Genomic DNA, 15,527 nt, shown 5'->3' with positions numbered 1-15,527 from the left:
GCATCCTTGTCTTCATTCTCTATTAGCAAGTGGTCTGAGATGCTGGACTTAAGTCCCCGCTGTCTGAAGTCCTCAAGAATCCCAAGGAAGCAGATGTAACCTCAAGTGGCCAGTGGGGCTTCCTTCTGGGAGAGCTGTGTTCCTTGGGTAGGAAAATGAGGTGTCTGTACTTATTTGAGTATTTCAGATAACCTCAAGGGACGCCCTGTCCATTCCTCATTAGTAGAGCTGCCTGTTTACAGGCATGCTGAGATTTTTTTTTTTTTTTTCCAAATTAAAGTATAACGAATTTGCTAAGACTTCATCCCACATAGCCCTGCCAGTTGGGTGTTTTGGGGGCAGATAAAATGAAGAAGTGGGAGTCCGGTGGCCTGCCCTAGGGTGAGAAGAGAAGAGAGCAGATCTGTGTGCGTCCTAGCAGCCGGCAGCTCTCCCTCCACTGCGGCCTGTTCTGGGACTGTGGGCCAAAGGAGCCTTGGAATTGCTTTAGACCTGCCTCTGTGCCTTTAGCTGTCCGGGTAAAAACATCACCTCTCTGGAGGCCTGTGCTGGAGCACAAACCCACGTATTGTCTGGCCCCTGGCAGGCTGGTCTGTGGAGGGGACACTCTAAGAGCTCTATTTTAATCTTTTGGAGCCGGGCCAGGGTAGGAATTCAGCTGCCAGGACCAGGCTCCCCACCCCCACGCTCTCGCCCCAGCCCCCATACCGCTACCCCCTCCTCCTGGTTTCATTTGCTCTGACCTCCCATCATGAGAGGTGCTGGTGTTCTTTTTTTCTCCCTTTCTCTTTTTTAAACTACCAGGGCTCTTTCATTGATTTGACCTCCCAAAGTGAGGCAGACCAGGGCTCCTCAGTGGGCTACTCGGGGCTCAGAGTTGGCGTGAAGCCAGCCCTTGAATCCTGAGATTTACCTCCAGATGTGTGTGCCTCTGTGCTGGTGCGGACGGGTGTGTTTGTGTTGTGTGTGTGTGTGTTGGAGTGGGGGTGGGGGAGTGGGATCTGAGCCTGTTGGTGCGTCTATGTGCACTTTTGTATCTCTGCAACTTTTCTCTCCAGGTGAAGAAAATGTAAGGGGTGGGAATGGAAGGGAGGAGATGGAAGGAGTAGGCAAGGGGGGCTCAAGACCATAAACCCATCCTCTCCCTCTGCCAACAGCCCTCCTCCCCCTTATCTCTCTAGGTGGGTCTTCTTATCCTCCCGCCAAGTCACCTGGGGCAGTTTCTAGGTAGGAATGAATGTCTCGCGGTGAGGCCATGGGGTATAGCCAGCACAGACCTCCTTAAATCCTAATCCCAGCTCTGCCACTTGCTGGCTGTGTGATGGCAGGCGTGCTATCCTCCTGCCTTCAAGCCTCAGTTTCCTCATCCGTGAAATATAGAGGATGACACTACCAACGTGCCCGGAAAGTAGAAGATTAATTAATTGGCACTCAAGAGGTGGCCAGTGATGTTAGCTCCTTTCCTGCCTACCTATCCTTTCCCATGAACAAGCCCTAGGGCAGCAGTGGGGCTCGGCCTCTGACTCCGGGGAACAGGCCCCCAGCTGGGAAGGAGGGGCCGTGTTCTTCCTGAAAGAGTGGGAGGGGGCGGAGGGTGTGGACCTCTCTCTTCCACCCGGAATCTCCCATCTTCGCTCACCCCCATCCTTCTGGCCTCTGCCAGTGATGTGCATTTTCCCCTCTGCACCGGCCTCCCAAACTGACTCATTACCTCGACAGGGTAGCAACTTCCAAAACAAAACTTTTTCAACCAAGGAAAATATAACTATGGGGAGGAAAACATTTCAGTATCTGGCCTCCTGGGATCCGAGGAAATGTACTGAGTGTTTGTCAGGGAATGATGCTGTCCTGACTTCAGAGACTTCACCAAGGACAGTGGGAGAACAATGGCTGGCACCTGGCTCCAGCCAAGCCAAATGGCCCAAGGGAGGTCCAAGCCGGTGCTCAAGTTGCCCCAGACTTGGAAGAATCAAATGTGGGCCCAACATGGTGCCTCAAAACAGGCCCCACTGCGGTAGGACAAACATCCCCTAGAAAGGGGGCCTGCACTCTCTCCCTTGCCAATACCTTCTCTTCCTTTCCACCTCAAAGGGGATGCCTGCTGCAGGTCTGCTGTCTGGCTCAGGGCCTGCCTGCTTCACTTTTGGATTCTGGGACATAGTGAATGGAGTACATTCCACCCTTAATAATAGTGCCCCCTGGAATTGTGCAACACTTTGACCCTTTCTAGGACACTCCAGGGAAGGGATTGGAGGGTAGTAATTGGACAGGATCTTAGAGAACAGCTGGTGGGTGATGCTGATGCCAAGTCAGGATGCCAGGGAAGGCCCAAGGGCTATTCCAGAACCCATCCACTCTGATTCCACAATGGCCTGGACAGCCAGGAACAGGGGAACCGAAATAGGCGGAACTGTTTTCTGAGAGACCTGCGTCAGAGTGAGGCAGAAGGAGGAATTCTGGGGGTGGTGGGGATATTGGGAAGGGATGCTGAGCATGGATTTCTCAGTTACTTTCCTTCTCCCCTCTCCCTTAGCTACAATCGACTCAATGTCACCTCCTACTTATCTTCCATCTCTCTTCTCCCCAAAACGGCAATGGCAGCACAAAACACATCATCAAGGCAGAAACGCTCTGAGAAGAATCCCGACTCATCCTTGATGGGGCCTCAATGGGAGGATTTTAGTTTCATGTAATTTCAAAGCTGAAAAAGATCCTGTACATATGATAGATGTCTTCACCTGTAAGTTCAAAGAGAAAAAGTGTCTGGCCTGCAGTTGCCAAGTGCAGAACCATGGACTAGAACATGGGCCTCCCGGGAAAGGGTCTGTGTGCTTTGCTGTCTGATTTAGTTTCATTTGTGTTCAATATCTGTGTGTGTATAAAGTCCCTTGCATGTCTGTGAAGGCAGGGGGTCTGTTCCAGAGAGGGAGCTCCCAGTGCCAATGTAGGCATTGTTTTTCCTTTCTCATAGGACTTAAGTCAATGACTCATGGCATACTAGACAGTCAGGAGTCCTGGGCCCTAGGTTTCACTTTACTGGGCCTCAAACTCCTTATCTAAAATGGAGATACAAGTTCTTATTCTGATCACTTCACAGGGCAACTGTCAAGCTCAAATAGGATGGTGTTTGTGAAAGTGTGGGTTTTTTTTTTTTTTTTTTTTTTTTTTTTTTTTTTTGGTGCCCGCCGCCCCACTCCCAGGAGTGCAGAAATTCCCAGGCCAGGTATTGAACCCATGCCATAGCAGCAACCTGGGTTACTGCAGTGACAATGCTGGATCCTTAAGCTGCTGAGCCACATGGGAACTCCTGAAAGTGTTAGGAGATTGCAGTTATCACATGCTTGATGGGGAAAATGATGTGTGAAAAAAGTGGCCTTACTGGGTACTCGAACAAGATTTTGCAGGTTTTCTGGATGTTCAGAGGGTGCAGCTGGGACAGGTGATCCGCATATCTGACTCCGTGGTGCTCAGTCCCTGGACTTGATGCTGGGCCGTCACATCTAATGGTGGCTGGGCTGTGTACAAGTGCACGTCTTCCCACAGCCCCTTTGCTTCCTTTGGGGGGCCGACCTCAATCAAAGCACTCTGGAGGTGGTGTGTAGGGTGGGTGGTGGAGCTTTTCAGGACGTCCTAAAGAAATATGTTCAAGGCACCCTGAGGGGACAAGCTGAGTTTCATCGGAGTCATTATAGAGAGCCTCGGGCTTGCAGGCATTTGGAAATTTCCTCGAGTTCATTTCTTTGAGGAGAGATTACACAAATTATGGGAATTCACCTGATTTTGAGTGATCTCTTCATCAGCTTATCACCCATTTAACAGGTCTTTGTGCCAGGAGCTGTGAAACATGCTGGGGAGATGATGACCAAAAACTGGACAATTGCCGGGGTTGGGGTGGGTGGGGCGGAGGGGGATGGAGTGGGAGCTTGGGGTAAGGAGATGAAAACTAGCATATATAGGATAAATAAACAACAAGTGGTTATGGAATAGCACAGGGGACTATGTTCAACATCCTGTATAAAAACAGACAAAAAACCAGGCAGGTGCTTTTGACTTAGAGCATCTGATCTAGTTTAGTGTATACCTGGGGCTTAATGTCCTCTAGTAGGTACCTAATGGTAGTCCCTTCTGTGGCAAAATAGCAGTACAGTGATTGACAGAGCAGGGATTATAAGAGAACAAGGATTGTTATTATTATTACTACCATGAGTAGTCGTAGCAGCAGTATTGACAGAACAAGGAGCATTAAGCAAAGGTAAGCATGCCATTTGCTACCTGAGGAGGAAATGCATTATCACAGCCAAGCAATCGCTGCATGCAAAGATCCAACCTGACAGATAATATGGGGCAAGAGAATTTCCTTCTGAGTGTTTTTCCCTTCTTGATAGTCACCGTAAATCAGTAAGAAACTCCTGGTTTACACTTGCCTCATTCCCTATGATTTTCAAAAATTTTTATCAAGAAGGAATGATTTCTTGTTGCCCCGTGGAAATACTGGATATTGCTTGGCGTATCTTATCAAAGGGGCTAAGCATTCAAGGAAGGCACACTGCTTACTTAGCAGCTTGCATTTGAAAGGCCTGCTCTTACTCCATTCTGTCCTTCCCCCAACACCTCCCCAGGAGTGTTCAGAGAAGAAAGGGGATATTAAAGAGCAATGTCGTCTGTTTGGTTTGAAAAAGAAGGTAAACTTTTATTTAAAAGACAGAATTAGGAAAAGAAAGTGATAGTTTGCTTAGAAAGATGACAATTTACATAGGGAAACAGCACATTTAGGCAGGACAACAAAACAGCCTTCTGAGGCTGTCAGGAAAGCCGACCACAAACATGCCAAGAAAGAGTTGAATGTGGGGTGGGAGTGTGTGTGTGTGTGTGTGTGTGTGTGTGTGTGTGCATTTAAAAGAATTCTGTAAAACACCATTAAGACAAGTACATGGTCCAAAGTAGCATATTTCCTGTTCTTGAGAATTCAGGAGAATTTGTGCAAATTCCTGGGACTGAAGTATCATCTCTTTGAAATCTCAAATCTCAGCCAGAGGTGGTGGAAATAAGGGAGGGAATTTTATGGGTGTGGAAATAAAGGGATAGAGAAATAGAGAAAGGATAGCACATGCAGAAGTGCACTGAAGACATTTAAACATGCACAGAGTGGAGGATGGCTAAGGTTGAGATGTCTGAGATACTGGGTGCAGTCTGGTGATAGAATTTGCCAGTCTGCAGAATTTGGTAGTCTGCTGCTGTATTTTCAATACTTGTCATTAACCAATTATGCAAAAAAAAAAAAAAAAACAAAAAAACCTCAAATGCTTAATGATCATTCAAGGGCCAACTGGTCAGACTCTTCAGATAATTTGTCAAAACAATGACCTAAATAGTAATTCTTTCAAAGTTTCAGTGAGAAGATTTTAAAAGCACAGCCTGAAAAATGATTGTCTTCATTGAGACTTGGAAAAAGCATCAGATAAGCCAAGGATTGACAATTCTGTAAGTTTATTATTCAACTGGCGTTTCTCCACACTGAAGACAAAAATTGTCTTTTAAACAACAAAAGGTCATATGAAGAATCAAAAATATGTTTGAGTTCTTCACCCTTGAACTAAATTTCAACAAGTTAGATATAAAGTATATTAATGCTATTTAATACTTAAGAAACCTTCCTTCTGATAGCTAAGATTTCTTCTGTTGACAACTTTTCTTTCAAATACATCAGGCAGGTAGGAAATTATCAAAAATACTTGCCATTAGAAAAAAATTATCTTAATTCTTGTTTACCCCTGACCTCTTATAAATCTGTAGGCTCAAGAAGCATGCGTCTTACCAGAGTTAGTTTTGATTGAGGGTACTGGCCATTTACAATATCTGTTTAAAATGTTCAAATAGTCTGCAAAAGTACATACTACAAAATATTATTGTTTCAAGATTGGAAGTCACATATAACACACCATAATGATTCATCTGTACATTTCACAGAGATTTAAAGCACACAAAATTGTGCAGATAACGTACCGAAGTCTAAACTTTTACGTACACTCAGTTGCATACATAGCAACAAGATACAATAAATTCTGAACAAATAACAGCCAATAACCAGTGAAATTACTATGTACACATTAGGCAGGAAGCAATTAAACATCGCCTAATAGAATGTCACTTAAATTACTTTTTCTATAAAACACCCCCCTCCCCCACCCCCTACATTTCTTTAAATTCTTTTTTTCATCACAAACACGTTAAAGTGATGCCATGACCACATACATGAGAATCTCCAAACATCAGCTTTGTCACAGGGCAAGAAGCGATACAGAGACTCAGAGTGACTTAACCCAATAATTTGTAGACTTGGTTTTTTATAAATCAGCTGCTGGATGGTGATTACTGTGAAAGCATAATCAGACTTTCTTGTCATAAACTGAAGGAAAAAGAGCAAAGAGAATTAACTAATAGCTTCTTAACACTTGTCACTAAGTTAATACTGGCTTTTGATAAAAGAAAAAAAAATCTACCTATCTGGGAGGAAAGACCCTAGTATAATATTTAAAACAAAGGAGAATAAACCTCCTTCCTTTATCCAAACAGGATATTGTCACAGTCTACCTATCTGATTGTTTAAGCAAAACCAACTGTCCTTTGGAATAGGCATTTTACAAACTCATCATTAATGGAAAGAGAAGAAATGATTTTGTAAAAAACCAATACAACTACTGTGTGCAGATGTGGTGGAAAAACCAGAGACCCGAAATATGGCAAAATCAGTGCTTCATAAACAGTCAATGGATTTTTCTAAAAATACTTTTTGCTAATGGCAAAGTTCAACACCTCAGAAAAACTCTGAATTAAGATCTTAGAATAAGTTTCCAAGCTGTACAACACAGTTTCAAATACACTACCCTTGTTGTTTGTAAGGCCGCATTGAAGTTTAGCTTAACAGTCATAAGCCATGTGTTTGAACATCTTATGAGAGGTGACCAGCAAAGAAACAAGTTTTTTCCTTGTTCACCTTACTACCTGTGACGAGGTATCATTGCTTTCCAAATAGCTCCTTTAAAAATTTCCTTAAAGGTAGGACCAGAAAAAAAGTTCAGATTTGCTTAATTGAATCATCTGGAAAAATATTTATACTTTATAAAGTGACAGTGTAGCACTTTCAATTCTCTGAGAGTGCACTCTTGTTAGTCTAGAACTACCCTCTCTAATTGGTATGTTATAGTTCAATAAACAAATATACCAAGAAATGCACTCTCTGCCGTAGCTCAGCTACATGAAAAGTTGAGAGAGTTGTAGAATAATGGCATCATCTTTCAATCAAGTGCCAATGTTCAGAAGCCGGGGAGTTCTGCATGCTGCTCGCATAACTAGGGAACTGAAATGCACTGCAGACCCCTTAACGGCTTGAGTAGATAGTTCTCCAAGAGAAGGTGAATATATCTTGAGTGGAGTGTGAGGAAAAAGAGGAGGCCAAGGAGTTAGGATTGCCTGGTATGCCTGCTTGTCTAAAATTGTTATCTTCTAGGGAAGAGCTCAACATTCACCAAGGGTGCACAATGAATGAGAGGCCCGTCCTCTTTTCCACTTGTCTGGCCTGATCTCCTGGCGAGGATGGCATAGGTGTTTGCCAGGTGGCTCCTGGACAAGGTTTTTTTTTTTTTTCTTTTTTAGGAGAGTACAACCAGGCTTCAGTCCATGGTTTTCACAAAGTGCTTTGGGATCCTTTTAGGAATGGGGGCTGGAGGAATATTATTACTAACTGGCTTCAACTTTCAAACCAAATGGAACCATTTTCTCCACGGTAATTATTGCTTTGAACATTAGTGAATGTTCCTGAAATGGAATGGGTCTTATCTTAAGTAACCACTTCTTAAAATACCTACTCCCTAGAGTGAATGTTTTTGATGACTGTCTCCCAGGTACCCTCCCCATGGAAGAGGATGTGATAGCCTTATAAATGGGGACTTGCATTTTCCAGGCTATCCTCTTTTATAAACAGATATCAAAAGTGAAATCAAAGATATCTAGCCCCTTCTAAGACATCAATTGAGAAAAACATATGGCGATGATGGCTACCCTCAGATCAAATTGTGAGCTCCTAGTGGCCCGGGAAACCTGTTTCATATTTGATTCATCTGTTCTCTGTGGAACCTGGAATAGAGACAGACATATGGGAGGAATTTGCTCAATGATTTTTGAGTATTTCACAAATGATGAGAGCTGGGAGTTCCCTGGTGGCCTAGTGGGTTAAGGATCTGGTAGTTGGCACTGCTATGGCTCAGGTCACTGCTGTAGTGTGAGTTCAGTCCCTGGCCCAGGAACTTCCACATGCTGTGGGTGAGGCCAAAAAACCCCCAACCAACCAATCAACCAACCGAACAAAAAAACAAATGATGAGAGCTGGATAACAGAGGTGAGAGTTAAGCATGTTAGACACACAGCAGAAAGGAAGACATGAAACAGGAAACTTTCCTTCAAAGGCTTCCAGGTTGAACTTAAAAAGAATGAAAGCCGAAAGTCCATCATATCCAAAACAAAAACAAAAACACAAAAATAAAGCCAGTAAGACAAAGCAAAAACAAACAAACAAATAAAACATCCTCGGACTTTGTAAAGTCTCTATAATGAGACGACTGGACAAATGAATAAAGGAATATCATTTAGAGAACACAATTATCTCTCACAAGAATGTATTAATTTAAACTAGGCTTACAAGAAGTTGCAAAGTGGAGGTATGGGTGGAGGGAAACTCCTTGAATAAACAGGATTGTTGAGGACATAGCCCCCACTCTTCTACAGGCACATTGCTAGGAAAATGCATTTTCAAGTTGATTATTTATGTCCATTGAAATCAAATGTTCATTATTAATTTCATGGGCATGCATCTCTTCTCCTCATAGAAGATGAAAAAATAACCCCATGGCCCTACTATAAGTTAGTGGGTTTGCATTTAATGTCATTTTACTTCATGAGTCATTATTTGGTCCAATGTGCCAAAATGTGCTGACCAAAGGAGGGGCCAGAAGGATGGATCTGTTCTCAGTTTTGCTGCCTGTTGAATGCCCTCCATCTAATTCACAGTCACAAACTTCCTTCCATGACACCAGAAAGGTCATGATGCTTGGTTTCTGAATCCTCGAATATTTCAGCATGTCATCTCACAAACTCACTCAACATATATAATCTGGGAGTTCCTGCTGTGGTGCAGTGGGTTAAGAATCCAACTGCAATAGCTTACTGCGGAGGTGTGGGTTCAAACCCTGGCCTGGGAACTTCCATATGCTACGGGTGTGACCATAAAAAAAATAAAAATAAATAAAATAAAAAAATATATAACCTGTCTTATAATTGGAAATACTCTGTGTCATTTTTGTTTTTAAATGCGACTCATATGGTAAGAAATGTTTAATGACATTTCTCCCAAATTAGGTTTTTAAGTAATTTTAATTAATTAATTAACTTAGATATTTATTATAGGAAGTTTGTATTTCCTGGCAACAAGGAGTTCTGGGATATTGGAAATCTGTTAGGTAAAAGTTAGGGAAAGGAGTTGAGTTTGGAATTAGAAGTAGATCGATGATCTGTTAACTAGGTAAATAGTTTATAGACAATGAAATGCTGACTAGGTATGTACCAATTCCCAATAGGACAGTCTGCAATAAAGGGAATGGTTCTGGGTTCTAACCCTAACTCTGAGACTAAACTAGCTGTGTGAGTTTGAGTAAATCACTTAACCTCTCTAGGGCTTAATTGCCTCATCCGTAAATGCAAGGATTTAGATTAATTTTACGGTCCCTTCTAGGTCTAATACTCCATACACATTCCATGTTCACTCAGAACAGAAGAAAACTGCATTTTAAAATCTTCTGTGGCATGGAAAAGGAGCTGCAGTGATTTTGATCAAGATTCTTTGGTGGTGGTGGTTGGGGGGGGCACTCATTGAGTGTAAAATCTCTTAAAAAAATAAAGACGGAGCTCTGGGCTTTAGTTTTCTAATGACCATAGGCCATGGGCCAAATCTGTACCTTTCCACCAGGGTAATTATTTTTGTTTAAATCAAATGTTTTAGAAATGGAAGGGATCGGAATAACATTGTGAACAGGGGACTTTGTATGAGCTCCCATGAGGAGGAATGGTAGAGCTGTGAGGATAGGAGTAGGGCCATAAAGAGCAATATGTAACCAAAATGCCTGTGAAGCAGAAAAGGACCATTTAGAATATCAGGGATCTGAATGGGTCTTGGCTCCAGGAAAGGAGAGAAGGCCCATGCCTATTTTGAATATGCAGTGTGATTGCTGTTCGATTTGGGTTTTTCTTTTGTGAGAAAGACAGGTGGGAGGCAATGAGACCAAAACAAGATTTTCAGGTGTATTTGAGCATGGCCCTGGGCCTTGTAAGGAAAGATTTTCCCTGAGATCAATGGACCAGCTGATCTAGGGGTGAGACTGAGAATGACTTTGGAAGAGCGGAGTGAAAAGGGGAAGGCAGCAACCAAAGCTCCGGACAAACTGTCCCTTGACCTGTGACGTAGGGGTGAGGAGATGTGCCTACGTCACTGTAAAAATTCCATCCCTGCCTGGCCGTATTTGAAGGGCACTTTCTTGTTCAGTAATAATCTATCACCTAAGAATCTGGAACAGATTCATTTTAATTTTTAGAGAGGGCCCCCATGGATTTACTTATTTTAGGATTGGAAAGGAAACACATTTTTGCACATGTCTCTCTCTCTCTCCCCTTGTCTATGATCCAGGTATTTACTTAACTTGGCCATCTCTTTGCACCCTGGCCCACTTTCATGCTTGAATGCGAGTCGAGTGTACAGGAAGGTCTGTTTCCTGCCCTGTTCTATCTTTGCAAGACAGAGCTAGAAGAGAAGCCTCCTCTAACCTTGTTTCTGGAGGTTTCCACATAACACTAAGTGAAGAAGAGGCCTGTCCAAGGCCTACTGAATGAGATCAGTGCTGATGCATACATTAGATTTGGTGAGGTGCTGAGAATCCTGCTTTGGAACAACCTGATTTAGCTGACAGGGACCCCTGGATAAGTCTTTGACCTTATTCCCTAGAGACACAACCTGGGCTTCTTACCCCAAAGTCTTGTAAAGGTTTGGAAGGGAGGAGAAAACAATGCTAATCTTATTTTCATCTAGAATTCCTCCCCTAACAAATCACAAATTCATGAAAGAGTCTAAGGTCTCAGATTACAGAGCCAGCTGGAGAAGTGAGGTGGCTCTTTAGGTTGCCCTCCTTTAGCCACAGGTGCCACCAACAGGGTGGCATGTTTGAACCGTTGCGTTCAGGACTCCATATTGATACAAAAGCTCTTCTATGCCCTTCATAGGCTGAAATGGTAATGACAATGGCAATTCTCCCCCCCCTCCAACTCTACTCTTAAAATAGGGGGGGGCTTTGGGTTTTTAACATTCAAACCATTTGAAAATGGAAATGGGGGTAGAGTGATGGAAACTGCAGGGACTTGAATAGGAATGGTGGTCAGGGGCCTCTCTAAAGCATGCTGCTGAGTATTTCCGACACCGGGGAGGGGGTAGGGCCCTCCGGGCTCATCTCAGAGCCTGCAGGGCTGGGCAGGCCCAAGTGTTCTCCCGCGGGTGGGCTCAAGGCGGCCCAGGGCTTGGCGTCCACCAGGGCCGCGGGGAAGGGCTCCACGTAGATGCGGCGCACCGCGGGTCTCGGGTCCCTGAAGCTGCCCTTGCGCTCCTCAGGGAGGCTGGCGGCGTGGGCCAGACCCAGTCCCCGTGGCCCTTCAGACGCGGGCACCAGCTGCTCGGCCTCCCCGGGCTCCTGGGCCTGGGCGCAAGCCCGGGACAGGTGCTGCGTGTACACGCCCTCAGACAGGGACAGCGACTGTGTCTCACTGTGCATGCGCAGCCAGCGGTGGTGGCGGCTGAAGCCGCCGTAGTGCGGCTGCTTGGCCGGCTTCCGCTTTCCCAGGAAGCCCAGCGGCGGCCGCGCACCTGGTGCCAGCTTGGAGTGGTTCTTGGGCGCGAGGCTTGTGAGGGTCAGGCTGTGCAGGAGCTCCGCGCAGGAGTGGTCGGCCTCGGGCCCCAGGACGTGGCCCTGGGCTTCCTGGCTCGGCCGGGAAGGAGGTTTCATGTCGTGCACCTGCAGGACGTCGGGGGCGCTGCCGCTCAGGCCGCTTCGGGCCTGCTGGGCGATGTCCTGCGAGGCCAGGTAGACCAGGTCCAGGTCTCGAGGGCTCAGGGCGTCACTGGAGTCATAGTCGCTGTCGGTGGGGAGGAAGACTTCTGAGCAGCCTTCTTCGTCAGAGCAGGGCTGTGAATCTTCAAAGCCAGAGACTGACGTTAGAAAAAAGAAACTCCTACCCAGGGCTCAAGTATGATCCTGTGGGTTTAGCTCTTCTCCACCTCTCCCCTACCCGACCCCTGCCCCTGTCCTACTCCTGTTCCCGGCCTCCTCGTCCTAGAAGGGCTTATGCTTTATTTACTGGCCTGCTCTCATTTCTTGAAATTTTAATAATTTTCGAACGAGGCGCGCCAACTTTTCGTTTTGCGTTGGACCCTTCAAGTTATGTGGTGAATCATCTTCTTAGCTTATGGGAAAGGAAGGAGAGGAACGCTGCCAGGACCAGCCTTTGCCACAGCAGAGGGAACATGCCCTCTGTCCCCATATCCGATTTAATTTTTCACTGGGCTTGCGTAGAGAGGATGAAACAGGAAATCATGTGGATGCCATTCATGTATTTGTTACCTACTCTTATTTCAAAGACGGTTTTTGCATTTGATAAAGTAGTAGAAACTTAAAAGGGGGAATGAAGAAGAGGCACTAACAGTGGCCTAAATTAGGGAAGTGATTTCAAATCCAAGCTGCTCTGTGTTCGTGGGAAAGTTAGGTTACTTCTTTGAGGTTCAGTTTTCTTATCTGCAAAATGGGGATGATAATGAAACTTCTTACTTAAGGCGACTGAAAAAAAAAATCAATTGTGTGTATAGGAATACCACGCTGTCAGGTGCTTAAAAAGAAAAAAGAAATTAAGTCCAAAGGAAAATCAGAGGCAAAAATCAGCTTCAAAGGGCGTACTACACTGATCATAAACAAGCCACAAATTTACTTCTTTAGATATTTGCCATTTAAAGCACTAGTGGATTATATCTTCTTTTCCAGTCAGGTTGTATGTTTCTGAAGGGCAAAGACTGTCTTAAAAATCCTTTCAAATTCCTACAGAACTTGGCCTGTAATAGGTAGCTGGTAAATATAGGTTGATTTTGAAAATTTGCAAGTGCACTTAAACAGAACAAGAAATCTACTCTCCTAATCTGAGGCAATCCATTTAAAAAATTACCGTAGGTTTTTTTTTTTTTTTTTTTTTTGTCTCTTTAGGGCCACACCTGTGGCATAAGGAGGTTCCCAGGCTAGGGGTCAAATTGGAGCTGTACCTGCTGGCCTATTTCACAGCCACTGCAATGCGGGGCATCCGCATCTTCAATCTACACCACAGCTCACTGCAACGCTGGATCCTTAACCCACTTAGTGAGGCCAGGGATGGAACCCGCATCCTCAGGGATGCTAGTCAGATTCATTTTCTGCTGAGCCATGATGGGAACTCAAGGATTTTAAAATATATTTTAATAAATTGATTGTTAAATTAATTTGGAAAAGAAAATTTGTGAGAATAGCCAACTTTTTTTTTTCCTTTGAGATACAGTAGGGAGGAACCTGATTTGTGAGATATCAAAAGATACTGTAGAGCTTTGGTAATTAAAACTTTGTAGTATTGGTGCACAAATGGACAAATGAATCTGTAGAATAGAAATATAAAGTCCAGGAATACTATTAATTCCGTGTAATATGAACATATGATAAAGGTAACATTTCAAAGTAGGGGAATGAATACATTATTCAGTATATAGTGTTAAGACAATTGGTTATTCCTTTAGTAAAATAATTTGAGAAAGCCCTACCTCATCTCATATAGAAAAATGAACTTCATGTAGTTTAAATATAACAAGCAAACTCTATGTGTTTTAGAAGGCAATACTTTTGTAATTTTGGGTGGGAAGGTCTTTCTAAGCAAGACAAAACCCCAGAAGTCAGAAAAGAAGTGACTGATAAATTTGACTGCATCAAAGTTTAACGCTTTTAAAACAAATGACCCCATAAACAAAGTTAAAAGGCAAGTGGCAAATTGGAAGAAAATAATAATGTGTATAACAAAAGATTAATATCCATATATAGATATAAAGATCTCCTGTAATCAGTAAAAAAATAATCCAGATGGGCAGATAACCAACACTTCAAAGAATAATTAATACAAATGGTTGATAAGCATAATAAAGATATTTGACCTTGGATAGGCTATAATTACTAATGAGGTAGTAATCCGGGAAGTGCAAGTTGGTAGAATGTATGAGAAATGTGTGTATCATTTATCCCAGCAAGCTCTTTTTTAGATACCTATATTTGAGAAGTTGTCATTATGTATACATGGAGGCATTTACAAGTTGTTTACTGTAACATGATTTATAATAGTGAAAAGTTGGAAATAATCTTGTAGCTGAGACTACTGTGAAAGTGACAGGGACAGAGTAAAGGGCCAAAGTAGGTGATTAAATAGTTAATCCCTATAGGGAAATGAATTTTAGAAGAAAGACTCAGAGACACAGATGCATTAAGAAAGGAAAAATAGTTTACCTGGCAAAGTTTTATAAGGGAGTCCAAATTCAGGACTGGCTTACTGATTAAAAAATACAACAGGTATTTAAAGTAAAAACCCATAGGGTTACAAGATTATAGTGAGTCTGATCATGGTGGAAAAGCAGATTTGATTATTATAGAAATATTGCAAAAATTCCTATATTGAAAAATTGAAAAATTGTTTTGTTAGGGAGTCAGTAATTGACAAATGGGATTAAGGTTTCTATTTTAGGGATTAGAAACAGATATAATATATATGCTTTTTCCTTGTTTGTTTATTTCAGGGTCAGAGTGTGAAGTGTTTCCTTTTTTCTTTCTTTTTCCTGACTATAGAAACTGGCATGTGTTTACACATTGGTATGGCAAGATTTCAGTTTTGTTCTGTTACTGCTGGCTGCTACCCAATATCCATTATCTGTTTTTAGTTACAAAATCTTAAATTTTGTTTGAGATAGCATCACATATTTTTTCTTCAGCATCCTTTGCAGCTAGGCATGGCCATGTAACTAAGTTCTGGTCAGTGAGATAGAATTGAAAGTATGGTATGAAACTTTTAGAGGGCTGCATTAAAAGAGCTGGCTTAGCTGGGAGGTAGGCCATTTTGTTTTTCGTCTTTCCTTCCAATTGCCTGAAACAAGATATGTTGGCTGGGCTCATGAGGCAACCTTGGAAAAAGAAGCTATGTACTAGGTTCATGGAGCTGAAAAATGGGGCATGGCATCTGAAGACCATGGAGTCTACCTACCTTCCCTAAATTGGCTACCTCTGCTTTTTTTTTTTCCCCCCACAAAATAGAGAAATAAAGTATCTTGTGTTTATGACACTCTTATTTGGGTTTTCTGTAACATGAACCCAGACTTGATCCTAACTGAT

General features: G+C 43.2%; 1 protein-coding gene across 2 annotated transcripts in view; it reads right to left on the bottom strand.

The window, feature by feature from the left end:
- Positions 1 to 5,470: 5,470 nt before the first annotated feature.
- ANKFN1 (ankyrin repeat and fibronectin type III domain containing 1) overlaps positions 5,471 to 15,527 on the bottom strand; it is a 343,361-nt gene continuing 333,304 nt past the window's right edge. Inside the window, exons 20-21 of one of the 2 annotated variants that reach the window (XM_084983129.1) lie at positions 11,458 to 12,283; positions 7,631 to 9,254 (exon numbers count right to left, since the gene is read on the bottom strand). In XM_084983129.1, the coding sequence (XP_084839255.1) occupies positions 11,487 to 12,283 (797 nt within the window). In that variant the 3' untranslated portion in view covers positions 7,631 to 9,254; positions 11,458 to 11,486. Of the gene's footprint in view, positions 12,284 to 15,527 lie in introns of both variants that reach the window. The other variant, XM_021067257.2, reaches the window with a different exon arrangement.

This window comes from Sus scrofa, chromosome 12 (genome assembly GCF_054392235.1).
Source record: "Sus scrofa isolate SSC_HxYL_T2T_F1_AM1 chromosome 12, Sscrofa_HxYL_maternal_Yorkshire_Landrace_v2.0, whole genome shotgun sequence".
NCBI classification, from domain to species: Eukaryota; Metazoa; Chordata; class Mammalia; order Artiodactyla; family Suidae; genus Sus; species Sus scrofa.
This window is presented reverse-complemented; position numbering and strand designations above follow the sequence as displayed.